Source organism: Coregonus lavaretus, assembly GCF_964263955.1.
Source record: "Coregonus lavaretus genome assembly, chromosome: 1".
Classification (NCBI taxonomy): domain Eukaryota; kingdom Metazoa; phylum Chordata; class Actinopteri; order Salmoniformes; family Salmonidae; genus Coregonus; species Coregonus lavaretus.
Genome location: NC_139988.1, coordinates 33,453,458 through 33,470,469, shown reverse-complemented (window position 1 = coordinate 33,470,469; position 17,012 = coordinate 33,453,458). Strand labels below are relative to the sequence as shown.

General features: G+C 46.8%; 1 protein-coding gene across 2 annotated transcripts in view; it reads right to left on the bottom strand.

Annotated features, from left to right (window-relative positions):
• The window catches only part of LOC311129680 (heterogeneous nuclear ribonucleoprotein L-like), a 76,430-nt gene that overhangs the window by 16,394 nt on the left and 43,024 nt on the right, over positions 1-17,012 (bottom strand). For both annotated transcript variants that reach the window (XM_084162076.1, XM_084162077.1), the window contains exon 2: positions 174-292. In XM_084162076.1, coding sequence (XP_084018202.1) covers positions 174-292 — 119 coding nt within the window. The remainder of the gene's footprint in view (positions 1-173; positions 293-17,012) is intronic.

The following is a 17,012-nucleotide window of genomic DNA, read 5'->3' as shown; positions in this document are numbered from 1 at the left end:
TGATTTGTTTAACACTTTTTTGGTTACTACATGATTCCATATGTGTTATTTCATAGTTTTGATGTCTTCACTATTATTCTACAATGTAGAAAATAGTAAAAATAAAGAAAAACCCTTGAATGAGTATGTGTGTCCAAACTTTTGACTGGTACTGTATGTGGGTGGATTCTTACCATATTGGCCCAAACTTTTCCAGGGCCTCCACCAGGTCAGCCTCCACCACGGCCTCACACAGCCCCCTGACATGGACCACCGGGGACTGGGCAATTCTGTGGGAGTCCTCCCCATTGTCCTGCAACACACACACAATATTGGTTAGAGCTCAGAACAAATACAATACCTAGAATAGGGGCAGAGGTTATGTTGATCATAAATCAACTGACAACTCAAGTGCAATGCAATGTATAATAGCTATCTAAAATAGTAGTCATTTTGAAAAGAGTGGATGTAGGGAGGAGGTTTCAGGTTGAATAATTTAACTGCAGCTCAAAATGGATGACCTCCAGTACAGCCTAACCTTCCCTAACTGGGACTGTACCCCTCTATGTGAGAGAGTGAGAGTGCATCGGAAAGTGCAAATGGGTGCCTTTTCGTCCCTTTGATATTTTAAGTAGAAATTGTGCACCAATATTGAATTTTAAAAGCCTGTTATATTAAATTAAGTGCCCTTTCATGTAGACCACATGGATAATTCAATACATCTGATTTTTAATATGAATAAAGACTTGATAAAGTGCCAAAATTCAGCACTTTGGCATGTCTCTCCATCAAGCCTGTCATCTCTAGGAAGATTTTAACCCACTTAACCCCAACATTTCTCCAAGTTTCACCATCATTGTAAAACCCTAGTTATTTTGTTGCTTTGACAAAGTCATTTCTGAAGATTATTATTTATTTCATGTGATTAGTGATTCATTTATTTTATGTGATTAGTGTCCCTAATTTTAAGGTCAACCCTGTTACATGAATTGAATTCTCATTTTAATTTGGTGAAACTATTCCTTGTTAAATATTTTTTTCAAAAAAAACATTGAACATCTAATAGTCAAATCATAGTGTAAAAGCAGGTAAGCTGGTTCTACTCTTTTTGGCAATTATCTGGTGTTTTGTGGTGCGAAAACTGAGAGGGTCGAGCATAACACGTCAACCCTGTCACCCATAGATAGACAGGCTAGAAATGTTTTAACAATTTCTGTCACACCCTGGCTCTGGGACTCTATATGTTGAGCCAGGGTGTGTTCATTCTATGTGGTATATTTCTATGTTGGGGGTTCTAGTTCTTCTGTTTCTTTGTTGGCCTGAGTGACTCCCAATCAGAGGCAACGAGTGTCAGCTGTGGCTGGTTGTCTCTGATTGGGAGCCATATTTAAACTGTCTGTGTTCCCTTGGTGTTTGTGGGTTTTTGTTCCAGTTGGTCATTGTTACCTAGGACGTTACGAGTCGTTTTGTATCGTGTTTGCACTTTAACTAATTAAAGTATGTTCGCTCAACACGCTGCGCCTTGGTCCTCCTCTATTAACGACGATCGTGACAGAAAAACCCACCATACCAGGACCAAGCAGCGTGTCCAGGAGCAGGCAGCCTGGACGTGGGAGCAGATTTTGGACGGACAGGGGTCCTGGACCTGGGAGGAAATCCTGGCCGGGATGGATCGCCGGCCATGGAGTGAGACTGTAGAGAGGCGACGGAGAGAGGAGCAACGGCGTGATCAGGGTCGTCGTCGGACGGTCGAGAGGCAACCCCAAATAATTTTTAGGGGGGGGCACAGGGCATGGACGACGGGGCTGACGGAGGCAGACAAGGGGCGTATTCAGAGGGCCACCAGGTTACGGGGGTCACTGGTAAAGGAAGGGAAGGAAGGTTTAGAGGCACGGCGAGAGGTACTGGGGTGTGTTACCAGTCCGGTCCGTTCCAGATCCCGGTATAGAGCCAGTGGTGTGTGTCCCCAGTACGATCCGGCCTGTCCCTGCTCCACGCACTAAGCCTACGGTGTGCGTTGCCAGCCCAGTCCGGCCTGTCCCTGCTCCACGCACCAAGCCTACGGTGTGCGTCGCCAGCCCGGTCCGGCCTGTCCCTGCTCCACGCACCAAGCCTACGGTGTGCGTCGCCAGCCCGGTCCGGCCTGTCCCTGCTCCTCGCACCAAGCCTACGGTGTGCGTCGCCAGCCCGGTCCGGCCTGTCCCTGCTCCTCGCACCAAGCCTACGGTGTGCGTCGCCAGCCCGGTCCGGCCTGTCCCTGCTCCTCGCACCAAGCCTACGGTGTGCGTCGCCAGCCCGGTCCGGCCTGTCCCTGCTCCTCGCACCAAGCCTACGGTGTGCGTCGCCAGCCCGGTCCGGCCTGTCCCTGCTCCACGCACCAAGCCTACGGTGTGCGTCGCCAGCCCGGTCCGGCCTGTTCCTACTCCACGCACCAAGCCAGGGGTGCGCATCGTCAGCCCGGCCCGGCCTGTTCCTGCCACTCGCACCAAGTCTACGGTGCGCGTCGCCAGCCCGGCCCGGCCTGTTCCTGCCACTCGCACCAAGCCAGGGGTGCGAGTCGTCAGCCTGGTCCGGCCCGTTCCTACTCCACGCACCAAGCCAGGGGTACGAGTCGTCAGCCTGGTTCGGCCCGTTCCTACTCCACGCACCAAGCCAGGGGTGCGAGTCGTCAGTCCAGCACAACCCGTGCCTGGGTCACCGGTGCCTGGTAAGGTACCGGTCAACTGCTCCACTACGGAGCTGAAGCTACCGCTCCTGCTACGTCCAGTTCAGCTCCAGCCAGCGGGGCCAGACCGGACCAGGGGCGCTATGGGGGGTTTATTGGAGGGTGGTGGGAAAGGCTGGAGCCAGAACCGCCGCCGAGGAGGAATGCCCACCCAGCCCTCCCCTGTTTTGTTCTAGTGGAGGCGCGGTCGCAGTCCGCGCCTTTAGGGGGGGGTACTGTCACACCCTGGCTCTGGGACTCTATATGTTGAGCCAGGGTGTGTTCATTCTATGTGGTATATTTCTATGTTGGGGGTTCTAGTTCTTCTGTTTCTTTGTTGGCCTGAGTGACTCCCAATCAGAGGCAACGAGTGTCAGCTGTGGCTGGTTGTCTCTGATTGGGAGCCATATTTAAACTGTCTGTGTTCCCTTGGTGTTTGTGGGTTTTTGTTCCAGTTGGTCATTGTTACCTAGGACGTTACGAGTCGTTTTGTATCGTGTTTGCACTTTAACTAATTAAAGTATGTTCGCTCAACACGCTGCGCCTTGGTCCTCCTCTATTAACGACGATCGTGACAATTTCCTTTTTTTTGTGAAGCTTACATTTAATTGCCACTCCCTGTTGCGCACAACTTCTATTCCCCCTGTCACAAGGGGATTTATGGCTGATTTAAGATGAAATCGTCAACCCAGTTATGGTCAACCCTGTTATTTTATTTGGCACTTAATCGGCACTTACTATAGTATTTTTTTAATTTAACCTTTTGAGATGGGAGAATTTGTTTTTTATTAAGTTGAGCATGTGCTCTTTATGATAGAATGTTAAAATTAGGTGAAATCAAACAGGTTTTTTTTGGAACAGGGAACAGGGATTCCCAACTGAACTGAAGGGTTTGAAGTCCCATTAGTTCCACGGGTGCAAATGGTCAAATCAGCAAAAATGCTCTCATCTTTAAAGGCATGAGCAAGATAAAATATTTAGAAGAAAAACCATGGCGTGCTCAGGGAATCTCAGATGAGTCTTTATTTCAGGCTGTAGCAACAGAACAATGTTTACATTACCTCTGTGATCTAATAGGCTCAGGATGTACAGTAACTGGGCGGGGCTGAGCTGGCTTTCTCTAGCGGTAGTGGGCGGGACTCTATCTCTCTCTAACAGTGATATGAGGATGTTGAACATGCATTCAGTGTATGACATGCAGGAATAACGGTCAGGACCTATGCCCAATGGACAAGGTGGTTGTGTAGCATAGTGTTAAAGCTCACTCCTCTCTTTCAAACACCTTTCTCTGATTGCTGTTGCAATACAACATCTCCATCCCAACAAAAACCTCCCACTCTTCCCTTTCAGATGTCCTATTCCACTCAAAGTCTATGAGGGGGAGCCAGGGACAGAAAGAGGAAACAATGCAGAATGGGGAGGTTGAAAGGTAAAAGACAGCACTAAAATATACTGCTAGGGGGAAACGAAGATATGTGACTAGTTAAAGAAAGAGAGGCAAAGAGAGGGAAGGTTTTAGTTATACAAATAGAGAGCGAGAAAGAGAGAGACTACAGCCTGTGCGAAGAGAGCGAGAGAGAGAGAGACTACTGACAAGGCAGTAAGATTAAAACCTTACTGGCAGGCTCTGTCTCCAAAATGAGATTTATTTCAAATGGCCCACAGTTCAGTCTCTGCAGACTGATAATCTATAATGAGATTCACTATATATCACAGAGTGTATCACACATCACATTAAATAATGTTATTCTTTCTATATCAATGTATTCATTCCCAGGGTCATGGAGAAGTTCCATTCCATTCTCTTTCATTCGGATAAGGGGGAGGCAAGCCAATATCATAACAGTGTCTCTGAGCTAAAGAACCCCTTAAATGACTCAGCTGCTTGGTGACAATCAGGTAAATAGAATGTGGTGGCTTTAAGTGATGAAAATAGCGGAATAACTCCTTCCCTTCTCCTCTTTCTAGCTTAGTTGGTCCTCTCCTCTCCCCCTGTTTTCTCTACATTCCTCATCACTTCTCTGTGAAATACCAACCTAGTGTGCAAGGATCAGTTGGCTACCCAAGTGTGTGTGTGTGAGTGTATGTATGTATGTGTAGGCATGGCCAGATGGTTGCCAAGGTTAAGTGGCAGTCCAATCCATCAGCTGACTCATTTTCCCAGAGCGCAGTTTTTTTCAGTGTGTGATAAAGCGGTGTATGAGAGTGGCCTACTGGCCCTGTATTCCAGCTCATTCCTCACTCAAATCCTGAATAATCCCTACCACAGCACAGGTGACCAGGGCTAAAATTAGGTTAAATTACTCTTACCTTCTCACTCTCTCTACAGCACTTTAGTTTTCTCTCTCTTCTCTCTTATGATGTGTGGATCCCACTTTTTTGCCGATGTCCTCAGCCTATTGTGTGTGAGTGTTTTACCGAATGTGTGTGTGTGTGTTCACTAAGCCCCAGGCAGTCTCATAGGGGGGTGACCCCCTGGCACACAGTTCTTCTACCTAGATCCAAAAGGGGTTCTCCTATGGGGACAGCCTAAGAACACTTTTGGAACCCTTTTTTTCTAAGAGTGTACCCTCACTGTGTGTGTGTGTGTGTGTGTGTGTGTGTGTGTGTGTGTGTGTGTGTGTGTGTATGTTCCTCTCCCCTCTCTCTGGTATTTATAGCACATTTCAGGAGTGGCTACAGAAAAATTTTAGGCCATGCAGGAAAAGAGCTGTTGCAGTGTATTGTGATAGGCGATTAGCTTCCAATATGGGAAGTGGTACTGGGAGGTTGATGGTGTGTGTGTGTGTGTGTGTGTGTGTGTGTGTGTGTGTGTGTGTGTGTGTGTGTGTGTGTGTGTGTGTGTGTGTGTGTGTGTGTGTGTGTGTGTGTGTGTGTGTGTGTGTGTGTGTGTGTGTGTGTGTGCGTGGCTGCTAATTATAAACAGCCATCCATTTTTTATTTTTATTTTTTTTATTTCACCTTTATTTAACCAGGTAAACCAGTTGAGAACAAGTTCTCATTTACAACTGCGACCTGGCCAAGATAAAGCAAAGCAGTGCGATAAAAACAACAACACAGAGTTACATATGGGGTAAAACAAAACAAAGTCAAAAATACAACAGAAATACATATAATATACAGTGTGTGCAAATTTAGCAAGTTATGGAGGTAAGGCAATAAAATAGGCTATAGTGCAAAATAATTACAATTAGTATTAACACTGGAATGATAGATGTGCAAGAGATGATGTGCAAATAGAGATACTGGGGTACAAATGAGCAAAATAAATAACAATATAGGGATGAGGTAGTTGGGCGGGCTAATTTCAGATGGGCTGTGTACAGGTGCAGTGATCGGTAAGGTGCTCTGACAACTGATGCTTAAAGTTAGTGAGGGAGATAAGTGTCTCCAGCTTCAGAGATTTTTGCAATTTGTTCCAGTCATTGGCAGCAGAGAACTGGAAGGAATTGCGGCCAAAGGAGGTGTTGGCTTTGGGGATGACCAGTGAGATATACCCGCTGGAGCGCAGACTACGGGTGGGTGTTGCTATGGTGACCAATGAGCTAAGATAAGGCGGGGATTTGCCTAGCAGTGATTTATAGATGGCCTGGAGCCAGTGGGTTTGGTGACGAATATGTAATGAGGACCAGCCAACAAGAGCGTACAGGTCACAGTGGTGGGTATTATATGGGGCTTTGGAGACAAAACGGATGGCACTGTGATAGACTACATCCAATTTGCTGAGTAGAGTGTTGGAGGCTATTTTGTAAATGACATCGCCGAAGTCAAGGATCGGTAGGATAGTCAGTTTTACGAGGGCATGTTTGGCAGCATGAGTGAAGGAGGCTTTGTTGCGAAATAGGAAACCGATTCTAGATTTAACTTTGGATTGGAGATTCTTAATGTGAGTCTGGAAGGAGAGTTTACAGTCTAACCAGACACCTAGATATTTGTAGTTGTCCACATACTCTAGGTCAGACCCGTCGAGAGTAGTGATTCTAGTCGGGTGGGCGGGTGCAAGCAGCGTTCGGTTGAAGAGCATGCATTTAGTTTTACTAGTGTTTAAGAGCAGTTGGAGGCTACTGAAGGTGTGTTGTATGGAATTGAAGCTCGTTTGGAGGTTTGTTAACACAGTGTCCAATGAAGGGCCAGATGTATACAAAATGGTGTCGTCTGCGTAGAGGTGGATCTGAGAGTCACCAGCAGCAAGAGCGACGTCATTGATATACACAGAGAAAAGAGTCGGCCCAAGAATTGAACCCTGTGGCACCCCCATAGAGACTGCCATAGGTCCAGACAACAGGCCCTCCGATTTGACACATTGAACTCTATCTGAGAAGTAGTTGGTGAACCAGGCGAGGCAGTCATTTGAGAAACCAAGGCTATTTAGTCTGCCAATAAGAATGCGGTGGTTGACAGAGTCGAAAGCCTTGGCCAGGTCAATGAAAACGGCTGCACAGTACTGTCTATTATCGATCGCGGTTATAATATCGTTTAGGACCTTGAGCGTGGCTGAAGTGCACCCATGACCAGCTCGGAAACCGGATTGCATAGCGGAGAAGGTACGGTGGGATTCGAAATGGTCGGTGATCTGTTTGTTGACTTGGCTTTCAAAAACTTTTGAAAGGCAGGGCAGGATGGATATGGGTCTGTAACAGTTTGGATCTAGAGTGTCACCCCCTTTGAAGAGGGGGATGACCGCGGCAGCTTTCCAATCTCTGGGGATCTCAGACATTACGAAAGAGAGGTTGAACAGGCTAGTAATAGGGGTTGCGACAATTTCGGCGGCTAGTTTTAGAAAGAAAGGGTCCAGATTGTCTAGCCCAGATGATTTGTAGGGGTCCAGATTTTGCAGCTCTTTTAGAACATCAGCTGTCTGGATTTGTGTGAAGGAGAAGCGGGGGGGGCATGGGCAAGTTGCAGCGGAGGGTGCAGAGCTGGTGGCCGGGGTAGTGGTAGCCAGGTGGAAAGCATGGCCAGCCGTAGCAAAATGCTTGTTGAAATTCTCGATTATTGTAGATTTATCGGTGGTGATAGTGTTTCCTAGCCTCAGTGCAGTGGGCAGCTGGGAGGAAGTGCTCTTATTTTCCATGGACTTTACAGTGTCCCAAAACTTTTTGGAGTTAGTGCTACAGGATGCAAATTTCTGTTTGAAAAAGTTGGCCTTTGCTTTCCTAACTGCTTGTGTATATTGGTTCCTAACTTCCCTGAAAAGTTGCATATCGCGGGGGCTATTTGATGCTAATGCAGTACGCCACAGGATGTTTTTGTGCTGGTCAAGGGCAGTCAAGTCTGAGGAGAACCAGGGGCTATATCTGTTCTTAGTTCTATATTTTTTGAATGGGGCGTGTCTATTTAAGATTGAGAGGAAATTACTTTTAAAGAACAACCAGGCATCCTCTACTGACGGAATGAGATCTATATCCATCCAGGATACCTGGGCCAGGTCGATTAGGAAGGCCTGCTCGCTGAAGTGTTTTTGGGAGCGTTTGACAGTGATGAGGGGTGGTCGTTTGACCGCGGACCCGTTACGGACGCAGGCAATAAGGCAGTGATCGCTGAGATCCTGGTTGAAGACAGCGGAGGTGTATTTAGAGGGTAAGTTAGTCAGGATGATATCTATGAGGGTACCCATGTTTACGGATTTAGGGTTGTACCTGGTAGGTTCGTTGATAATTTGTGTGAGATTGAGGGCATCTAGTTTAGATTGTAGGATGGCCGGGGTGTTAAGCATATCCCAATTTAGGTCACCAAGCAGTACGAACTCTGAGGATAGATGGGGGGCAATCAATTCACATATGGTGTCCAGGGCACAGCTGGGGTCTGAGGGGGGTCTGTAGCAAGCAGCAACAGTGAGAGACTTATTTCTGGAAAGGTGGATTTTTAGAAGTAGGAGCTCAAACTGTTTGGGCACAGACCTGGATAGTATGATAGAGCTCTGCAGGCTATCTCTACAGTAGATTGCAACTCCACCCCCTTTGGCAGTTCTATCTAGACGGAAAATGTTATAGTTGGGGATGGAAATTTCAGAATTTTTGGTGGCCTTCCTAAGCCAGGATTCAGACACTGCTAGAACATCAGGGTTGGCGGAGTGTGCTAACGCAGTGAATAACTCAAACTTAGGAAGGAGGCTTCTGATATTTATGTGCAGAAAACCAAGACTTTTACGGTTACAGAAGTCAACAAATGATAGCTCCTGGGGAGTAGGAGTGATACTGGGGGCTGCAGGGCCTGGGTTAGCCTCTACATCACCAGAGGAACAGAGGAGGACTAGAATAAGGATACGACTAAAGGCTTTAAGAACTGGTCTTCTAGTGCGTTGGGTACATAGAATAAAGGGGGCAGTTCTCCGGGCGTTGTAGAAAAGATTCAGGGCATTATGTACAGAAAAGGATATGGAAGGATATGAGTACAGTTCAGGTAACCCTAAGCGTTGGGTAACAATGAAAGAGATAGCGTCATTGGAGGCATCGATTGAGCCGGTCTTGGCGTGTATGGGGGGTGGAACAAAGGAACTATATGAGGTAGTTTGAGAGGGACTAGGGGTTCTACATTGAAATTGTATAATAAGAACTAACCCAAACAGCAATAGGCAAGGCATAATTGACATGGGAGAGAGGCATAAAGCAGTCACAGGTGTTATTTAGAGAGAGCTAAGACACAACTGGAAATAGCGATAACGTTTGGGCTAAGACTAAACAGAATAAACAGGACAGGGTACCGTGTAAAGGAACAGTCCAGCAGGCATCAGCTGTGCAGCTGAGTGATCATAAGGTCCAGTGAACAGCAATATGTGAGTCCGAGAGCAGTTCAAATTGGTGCTTCAGCACAGCTAGCAGGGAGCACAGTTGTAGTTAGCGTGTGCTAGCGGGCCGGGGCTGGCAGATGGATCTTCGTGGTCGTCGCAACGGGAAGCCTGTTGAAACCACATCAGACTATTTCGTCGGCAAACCAGTCGTGTTGGATCGGCGGGGCTCAGTGTCAACACTAGGAGGTCCCGTCCGGTTGACAAAGAGGTAGATAGCCGGGAGAATGGGCCTGAGGCTAGCTCAAGGCTAACTGGTGCTTGCTATAGGGCAATGGTAATCAGCCAACAACAGGTTGCAGCTAGCTAGCTGGTTGTGATGATCCGGCGCTAGGGTCCAGTGATTCCGGCAGAAAGTCCAATAAGCTCTGGGTCGATAGCACGCTGGGTCGATAGCACGCTGTGCAGACTGGCCGACGAATTGTCCAGGCTAGAGCTAGAGCTGGCTGGTGGATAGTGTAGGCCACGGACAGTGGTGAAGACGCTAACGGGTAACTAATAGCAGGTAGCCAATTCAGATTGCGGCTACACTCAGATTGCGGCTACACTCAGCTAGCTAGCTGGTTGTGATGATCCGGCGCTAGGGTCCAGTGATTCCGGCAGAAAGTCCAATAAGCTCTGGGTCGATAGCACGCTGGGTCGATAGCACGCTGTGCAGACTGGCCGACGAATTGTCCAGGCTAGAGCTAGAGCTGGCTGGTGGATAGTGTAGGCCACGGGTAGCCAATTCAGATTGCGTTACACACGTTTCAGCTTAAGGTTCTTGATGAAAGTTATAAAGAAATAATAGAATCCTTTCCACGTTGGGTGAGGCGGGTTGCAGGAAAGTATATTTAGTTAAAGAATGAAAGTAAAAATTGAGAAATATATACAAAATAGACAAAAAAAAACAAGAAACGGGATATTTACACAGGACGATGAAATAAAAGCGACCGCACTGCTACGCCATCTTGGATTGTTCAATTAGATGACTATGTGAAGAGTGATTGTCCTACTACAGTATGCTAATAAACCAGGAATCAATAAAAATGTTAAATTATCATACAGCAAACATTTATTGAATTTCATTGACTTAAATATAAACGCCTTAGTATTACATTAACAATACTGAAAGGTGTGCAAGATTGCTGATATATTCCTAGATATCCCTAGATATCTTTGCTTTCAGAATAGCTTTTTTTATTGCTATATCTACAAATTTCTATTTTGTAATAATCAATCCATGATTCAAGATAATTACAATGAGCATGAGCAGTAATTAAAGTGGCAATTACTAAATGGCATATTTTCATATATTTCCCTCACTGTAAAGAATAGGAAAATTGCATGTGATTTGATGATGATTCTTTCAACCTGATGTTGATGATGTTTCTTTCATCTTGTGTAGTAAGTAACAATCAACTCTAACACCAAATAATCTAACACCATTTACAATTGCAGTAACCAATGGCAAAACATTACAGCAAGCTTATTCACCTTCAGCATAAACTCTAACATTAAAGCTCAATGTGTGGAAAACATCCCAGACAGGTCAATGTGATAGCAGGAAAAAAAAGGTGTAAGGCCTATCTTTGGGTTGGTGTCGTAGGTCTTCAGTTCAGGCTCTATGGTGATTCTCTCTTGGGGATAGTATGGTACATGGAGAGGCGAGGGTCTCTCTGAAGGGCTGTGTAGGTGTCATCCTGTATGTCATCATACTCATCAAGGTCACCCTCTATGTCATCATACTCATATTACCTGTTGTATTCGGCGCATGTGACCAATAAAATTTGATTTGATTTGATTTGATTTGATCTATGCTCTCCTTCTCACTCACATCGGAGTTCAAGGCATTATTACTGACATTATGGACTCTCAGTGTATCAGCTCTTCCTCCACAGTTTATCTTCTTCAGTGTGTATTAGCTGAGGACTAGAAGTGTTCCAGCTGTCAGGACAGCCACCACCCCAAGTACAGGAGCCAAGACATACACTAGTCCATCATCTGTGGCGAGGCCCCAGGTAGAGTTCTGAGCTCCAATCTCATTCTTAGCCTCACAGAAGTACCGGTCAATGTACCCAAGACTGACACTAAGGATGGTGTTACTTTCTGTTTCTCCCTGTAAGACGCTCACTTCAGTTCCGTTCCTTTTGTACCAGGTGTATTTTTCCACTGGTGGGTTGGCATCACTGCTACAGGTCAGAGTCACTGAACTGCCTTCCACTATTTTATTCTGAGCTGTGATGACTGTCACAATGGTGGACCTTGGAGGATATCTCGAGGCTAACCAATACACAGGAGTAGCTGCCTGCATCCTCACTGCTGACTGGGTCAAGGTACATGCCCCAGTGTCTGTTTGGGCTGGGTAAGCGAAGTTTGTCCTTGTAGAAGATGTAGTCAGTAGAGTTACGCTTCAGAATGCAGGATGTTCTGCATGAGATTCAGACTTTCTCTCCCTCCCTGACGAATAACCTTTACAAATACATCTGTGACAAACAGTGACCTGAAATGGGTCATTGTAACTCCACTGTTGTGCTTTGAATCTGAAACTGTACATGGCTGAGTCTCTCTCTCTAAGCTCTGTGATTATCAGGGTGCAGTCAGTCTCCTTATCTCCACGGTACTGCACACTATCTCCATATTCCAAGTCTTCAGGCTTCCCTTCAGGATCCACAGTTTTTGACCAGAGAGTCTGTGTGATCGTCTGACCACTGGGGTATGTGTAAGTTCAAGGCAGGTCCACCGATGACCCGGTTATGGCGCAGATTGTCTTGTTTGCGTATTTCAAATCCCAACAGTTATCCAGGAGACAAAGTGCAGGAGAACAGAGATCATTTACAGCACAGGAGTAGCTGCCAGTATCCGTAATACTGAATGGGTCTAGGTACAGGTTGGTATTTAGGGTCTTTGGGTTGGTTAGTCGTCGTCCGTTCTTATACCAGATGTAAGTAAGGTTGGGGTTGTTACTGGTACTGCAGGTCAGTGTTACTTTCTGTGCCTCTTTCACAGTGTCTGGGTTCTTCCTCACCTTCAGACCTGTGACAAAAACAGTTCCTGCCAACGTCCACGGATACCTAAACGTTTTGGCAGTGCAGTTGAACTAAATTAAAGTGTGAGGCAGGTGATGTTATTTCTTACTACTTATAGGAGGCAGAGTGAACTCTAACTTCCTTCCCTTAAAAGATAAAGTGATATCATGCTTCCTTACATGGTGAAGCGAAATTGAGAAATGAATGCGTTAAGATCCATCTTACATTCATGTTCTCAGAACTTTGATAAAACAATGAGTGTGAGATAAGGAGGACGGACTTGTTAATATATTTCAACGTATTAAGTGACAAGCCTATGCTCCAGGACGAGTAAAAGGCCTACTACGTAAGTCGGAAGTATTTATACACCCACTTCATCATAATAAACCTAATACAACAAACAGAGAGTCTCTGAGATATTAGTATAGAATTTAAATGTAGTTTGTGGTCTGCCATGATATCATAGAAGAACACTGTCTAAGTTTTCTCTACAGAGAACCTGAATCTCCACATTAACGATTTGATTAGTGTAATGTTAGCTAGCTACATAGTTGTAAAGGTGTAGTATAGAGAAACTATCGAGGTTAGCTAGCCAGCTACATTTGTTGGCAGCGACGCCGTTTTTTCAAACAAAGTCAACACCGCAGCCATTGCTAGCTAGCCAACACTACCAGCTAGCAGTACTGTAGCAACTAAATACAATATCATTTTAGCCAGCTACATTCGTTCGCAGCGACGCCGTTTTTCAAACAAAGTCAACACCGCAGCAATTGCTAGCTAGCCAACACTACCAGCTAGCAGTACTGTAGCAACTAAATACAATATCATTTTAGTCAATGAGAATTTTGCAACGTAACGCTTCACTTTCTGAACATTCGAGATGTGTAGTCCACTTGTGTAGCTAGCATGACTGACTTTGTGCTAGCTAGCCAACGTTTAATTATTTCTGTGTTATGAAAGGAACTAGACACGGACACGAATGATCTGCTTAGTGTGTTAACACACTATTGGTAGTTTGTTGTAACCAAGTATTGGTGCTAAACCATCATAGGATACGGTGCCCTGGGCGGTTTTCACGGAAGAATACTGTACCAAGTTAGCTAGCTGAATAAACTAAGTTAGAGTCTATTCCTAGAAAACATTGAACCGCTGTAGTTTACAACAATTATAATTTCTAAAGTGGAAGTTGGGAGAGTTTTTTTTGAGTGTTTCAGTGAAAGGTAAGTGAGGGAGGCCCCGCTCTCTCGCTTCCGCAGATGTTTAGTTCATTTTATTCCGATCTCTTTTGCATTATTGTAGCCTTTTCTGTAGCCTGTCAACTACGTGTCTGTCTATCCCTGTTCTCTCCTCTCTGCACAGGCCATACAAACGCTTCACACCGCGTGGCTGCTGCCACTTTAATCTGGTGGTCCCTGTGCGCACGACCCACGTGCCGTTCTGCGGCCAACAAGGCAGAGTTCATCTCAGCCTATGCTACCCTCCAGTCCCTCGACTTCTTGGCGCTGACGGAAACATGGATTACCACAGAAAACACTTCTACTCCTACTGCTCTTTCCTCGTCTGATCATGTGTTCTTGCATACCCCGAGAGCATCTGGTCAGCGCGGCGGTGGCACAGGAATCCTCATCTCTCCCAAGTGGACATTCTCTCTTTTCCCCCTGACCCATCTGTCTCCTCATTTTAATTCCATGCTGTCACAGTCACTAGCCCATTCAAGCTTAACATCCTTATCATTTATCGCCCTCCAGGTTCCCTTGGAGAGTTCATCAATGAGCTTGCCGCCTTGATAAGTTCCTTTCCTGAGGATGGCTCACCCCTCACAGTTCTGGGTGACTTTAACCTCCCTACGTCTGCCTTTGACTCATTTCTCTCTGCCTCCTTCTTTCCACTCCTTTCCTCTTTTGACCTCACCCTCTCACCGTCCCCCCCTACTCACAAGGCAGGCAATACTCTTGACCTCATCTTTACTAGATGCTGTTCTTCTACTAATCTCACTGCAACTCCCCTCCAAGTCTCCGACCACTACTTTGTATCCTTTTCTCTCTCGCTCTCCTCCAATACTACTCACTGCCCCTACTCAGATGGTAATGTGCCGTCGCAACCTTCACTCTCTCTCTCTCCCGCTACTCTCTCCTCTTTCATCCTATCATCTCTTCCCTCTGCTAAATCCTTCTCCCTCCGATCTCCTGATTCTGCCTCCTCAACCCTCCTCTCCTCCCTTTCTGCATCTTTTGACTCTCTATGTCCCCTATCCTCCCGGCCGGCTCGGTCCTCCACTCCTGCTCCGTGGCTTGACGACTCATTGCGAGCTCACAGAACAGGGACCTGTCATCTTTTCACTCCCTCCTCTCTACATTTTCTTCCTCTGTTTCTGCTGCTAAATCCACTTTCTACCACTCTAAATTTCAAGCCTCTGCCTCTAACCCTAGGAAGCTCTTTGCCACCTTCTCCTCCTTGCTGAATCCTCCTCCTCCCCCTCCCTCCTCCCTCTCTGTGGATGACTTCGTCAACCATTTTGAAAAGAAGGTTGACGACATCCGATCCTCATTTATTAAGTAAAATGACACCGTTGGTCCTGCTCACACTGCCTTACCCTATGCTTTGACTTCTTTCTCCCCTCTCTCTCCAGATGAAATGGCCGGCCGCCCAACAACCTGCCCGCTTGACCCTATCCCCTCCTCTCTTCTCCAGACCATTTCCGGAGAGCTTCTCCCTTACCTCACCTCGCTCATCAACTCATCCTTGACCGCTGGCTATGTCCCTTCCGTCTTCAAGACAGCGAGAGTTGCACCCCTCCTCAAAAAACCTACACTCGATCCCTCCGATGTCAACAACTACAGACCAGTATCCCTTCTTTCTTTTCTCTCCAAACCTTCTTGATCCAAACCAGTCAGGTTTCAAGACTGGTCATTCAACTGAGACTGCTCTTCTCTGTGTCACGGCGGCTCTCCACACTGCTAAAGCTAACTCTCTCTCCTCTGCTCTTATCCTTCTAGACCTATCTGCTGCCTTTGATACTGTGAACCATCAGATCCTCCTCTCCACCCTCTCCGAGTTGGGCATCTCTGGCGCTGCTCACTCTTGGATTGCGTCCTACCTGACAGGTCGCTCCTACCAGGTGGCGTGGCGAGAATCTGTCTCCGCACCACGTGCTCTCACCACTGGTGTCCCACAGGGCTCGGTTCTAGGCCCTCTCCTATTCTCTCTATACACCAAGTCACTTGGCTCTGTCATATCCTCACATGGTCTCTCCTATCATTGTCATGCAGACGACACACAATTAATTTTCTCCTTTCCCCCTTCTGATAACCAGGTGGCGAATCGCATCTCTGCATGTCTGGCAGACATATCAGTGTGGATGTTGGATCACCACCTCAAGCTGAACCTCGGCAAGACGGAGCTGCTCTTCCTCCCGGGGAAGGACTGCCCGCTCCATGATCTCGCCATCCCGGTTGACAACTCCATTGTGTCCTCCTCCCAGAGTGCAAAGAACCTTGGCGTGACCCTGGACAACACCCTGTCGTTCTCCGCTAACATCAAAGCGGTGACCCGATCCTGCAGGTTCATGCTCTACAACATTCGCAGAGTACGACCCTACCTTACACAGAAAGCGGCACAGGTCCTAATCCAGGCACTTGTCATCTCCCGTCTGGATTACTGCAACTCGCTGTTGGCTGGGCTCCCTGCCTGTGCCATTAAACCCCTACAACTTATCCAGAACCCTGCAGCCCGTCTGGTGTTCAACCTTCCCAAGTTCTCTCATGTCACCCTGCTCCTCCGCACACTCCACTGGCTTCCAGTTGAAGCGCGCATCTACTACAAAACCATGGTGCTTGCCTACGGAGCTGTTAGGGGAGCAGCACCTCCTTACTTTCAGGCTCTGATCATACCCTACACCCAAACGAGGACACTACGTTCATCCACCTCTGGCCTGCTAGCCCCCCTACCTCTACGGAAGCACAGTTCCCGCTCAGCCCAGTCAAAGCTATTCGCTGCTCTGGCACCCCAATGGTGGAACAAGCTCCCCCACGACGCCAGGACAGCGGAGTCACTGACCACCTTCCGGAGACACTTGAAACCCTACCTCTTTAAGGAATACCTGGAATAGTATAACAGTAATCCTTCTACACCCCCCCTCCCCCAGTGGTGGTTGTCCCACTGGCTATCCTAAGTTGAATGCACCAATTTGTAAGTCGCTCTGGATAAGAGCGTCTGCTAAATGACTTAAATGTAAATGTTAAATGTCCTTCATTTTTACTTCCTGAATTGACTGAATTGAAAACTGAATTGACGCCAACCCTGTAATCAACACCCAGATACACACACCCAGGTATACACACACCCAGGTATACACACACCCAGGTACACACACACACACACACACACACACACACACACACACAACACACACACACAGAACATCTATTAAGGCATGTAAGCTGATGGGAGAGAGCAATACAGCAGATAAATGGTGAAGAGTCTATAAAGACATGTTGAGAATGATTCGAAGCAGTAAAGTAGCACAGTATGTTCA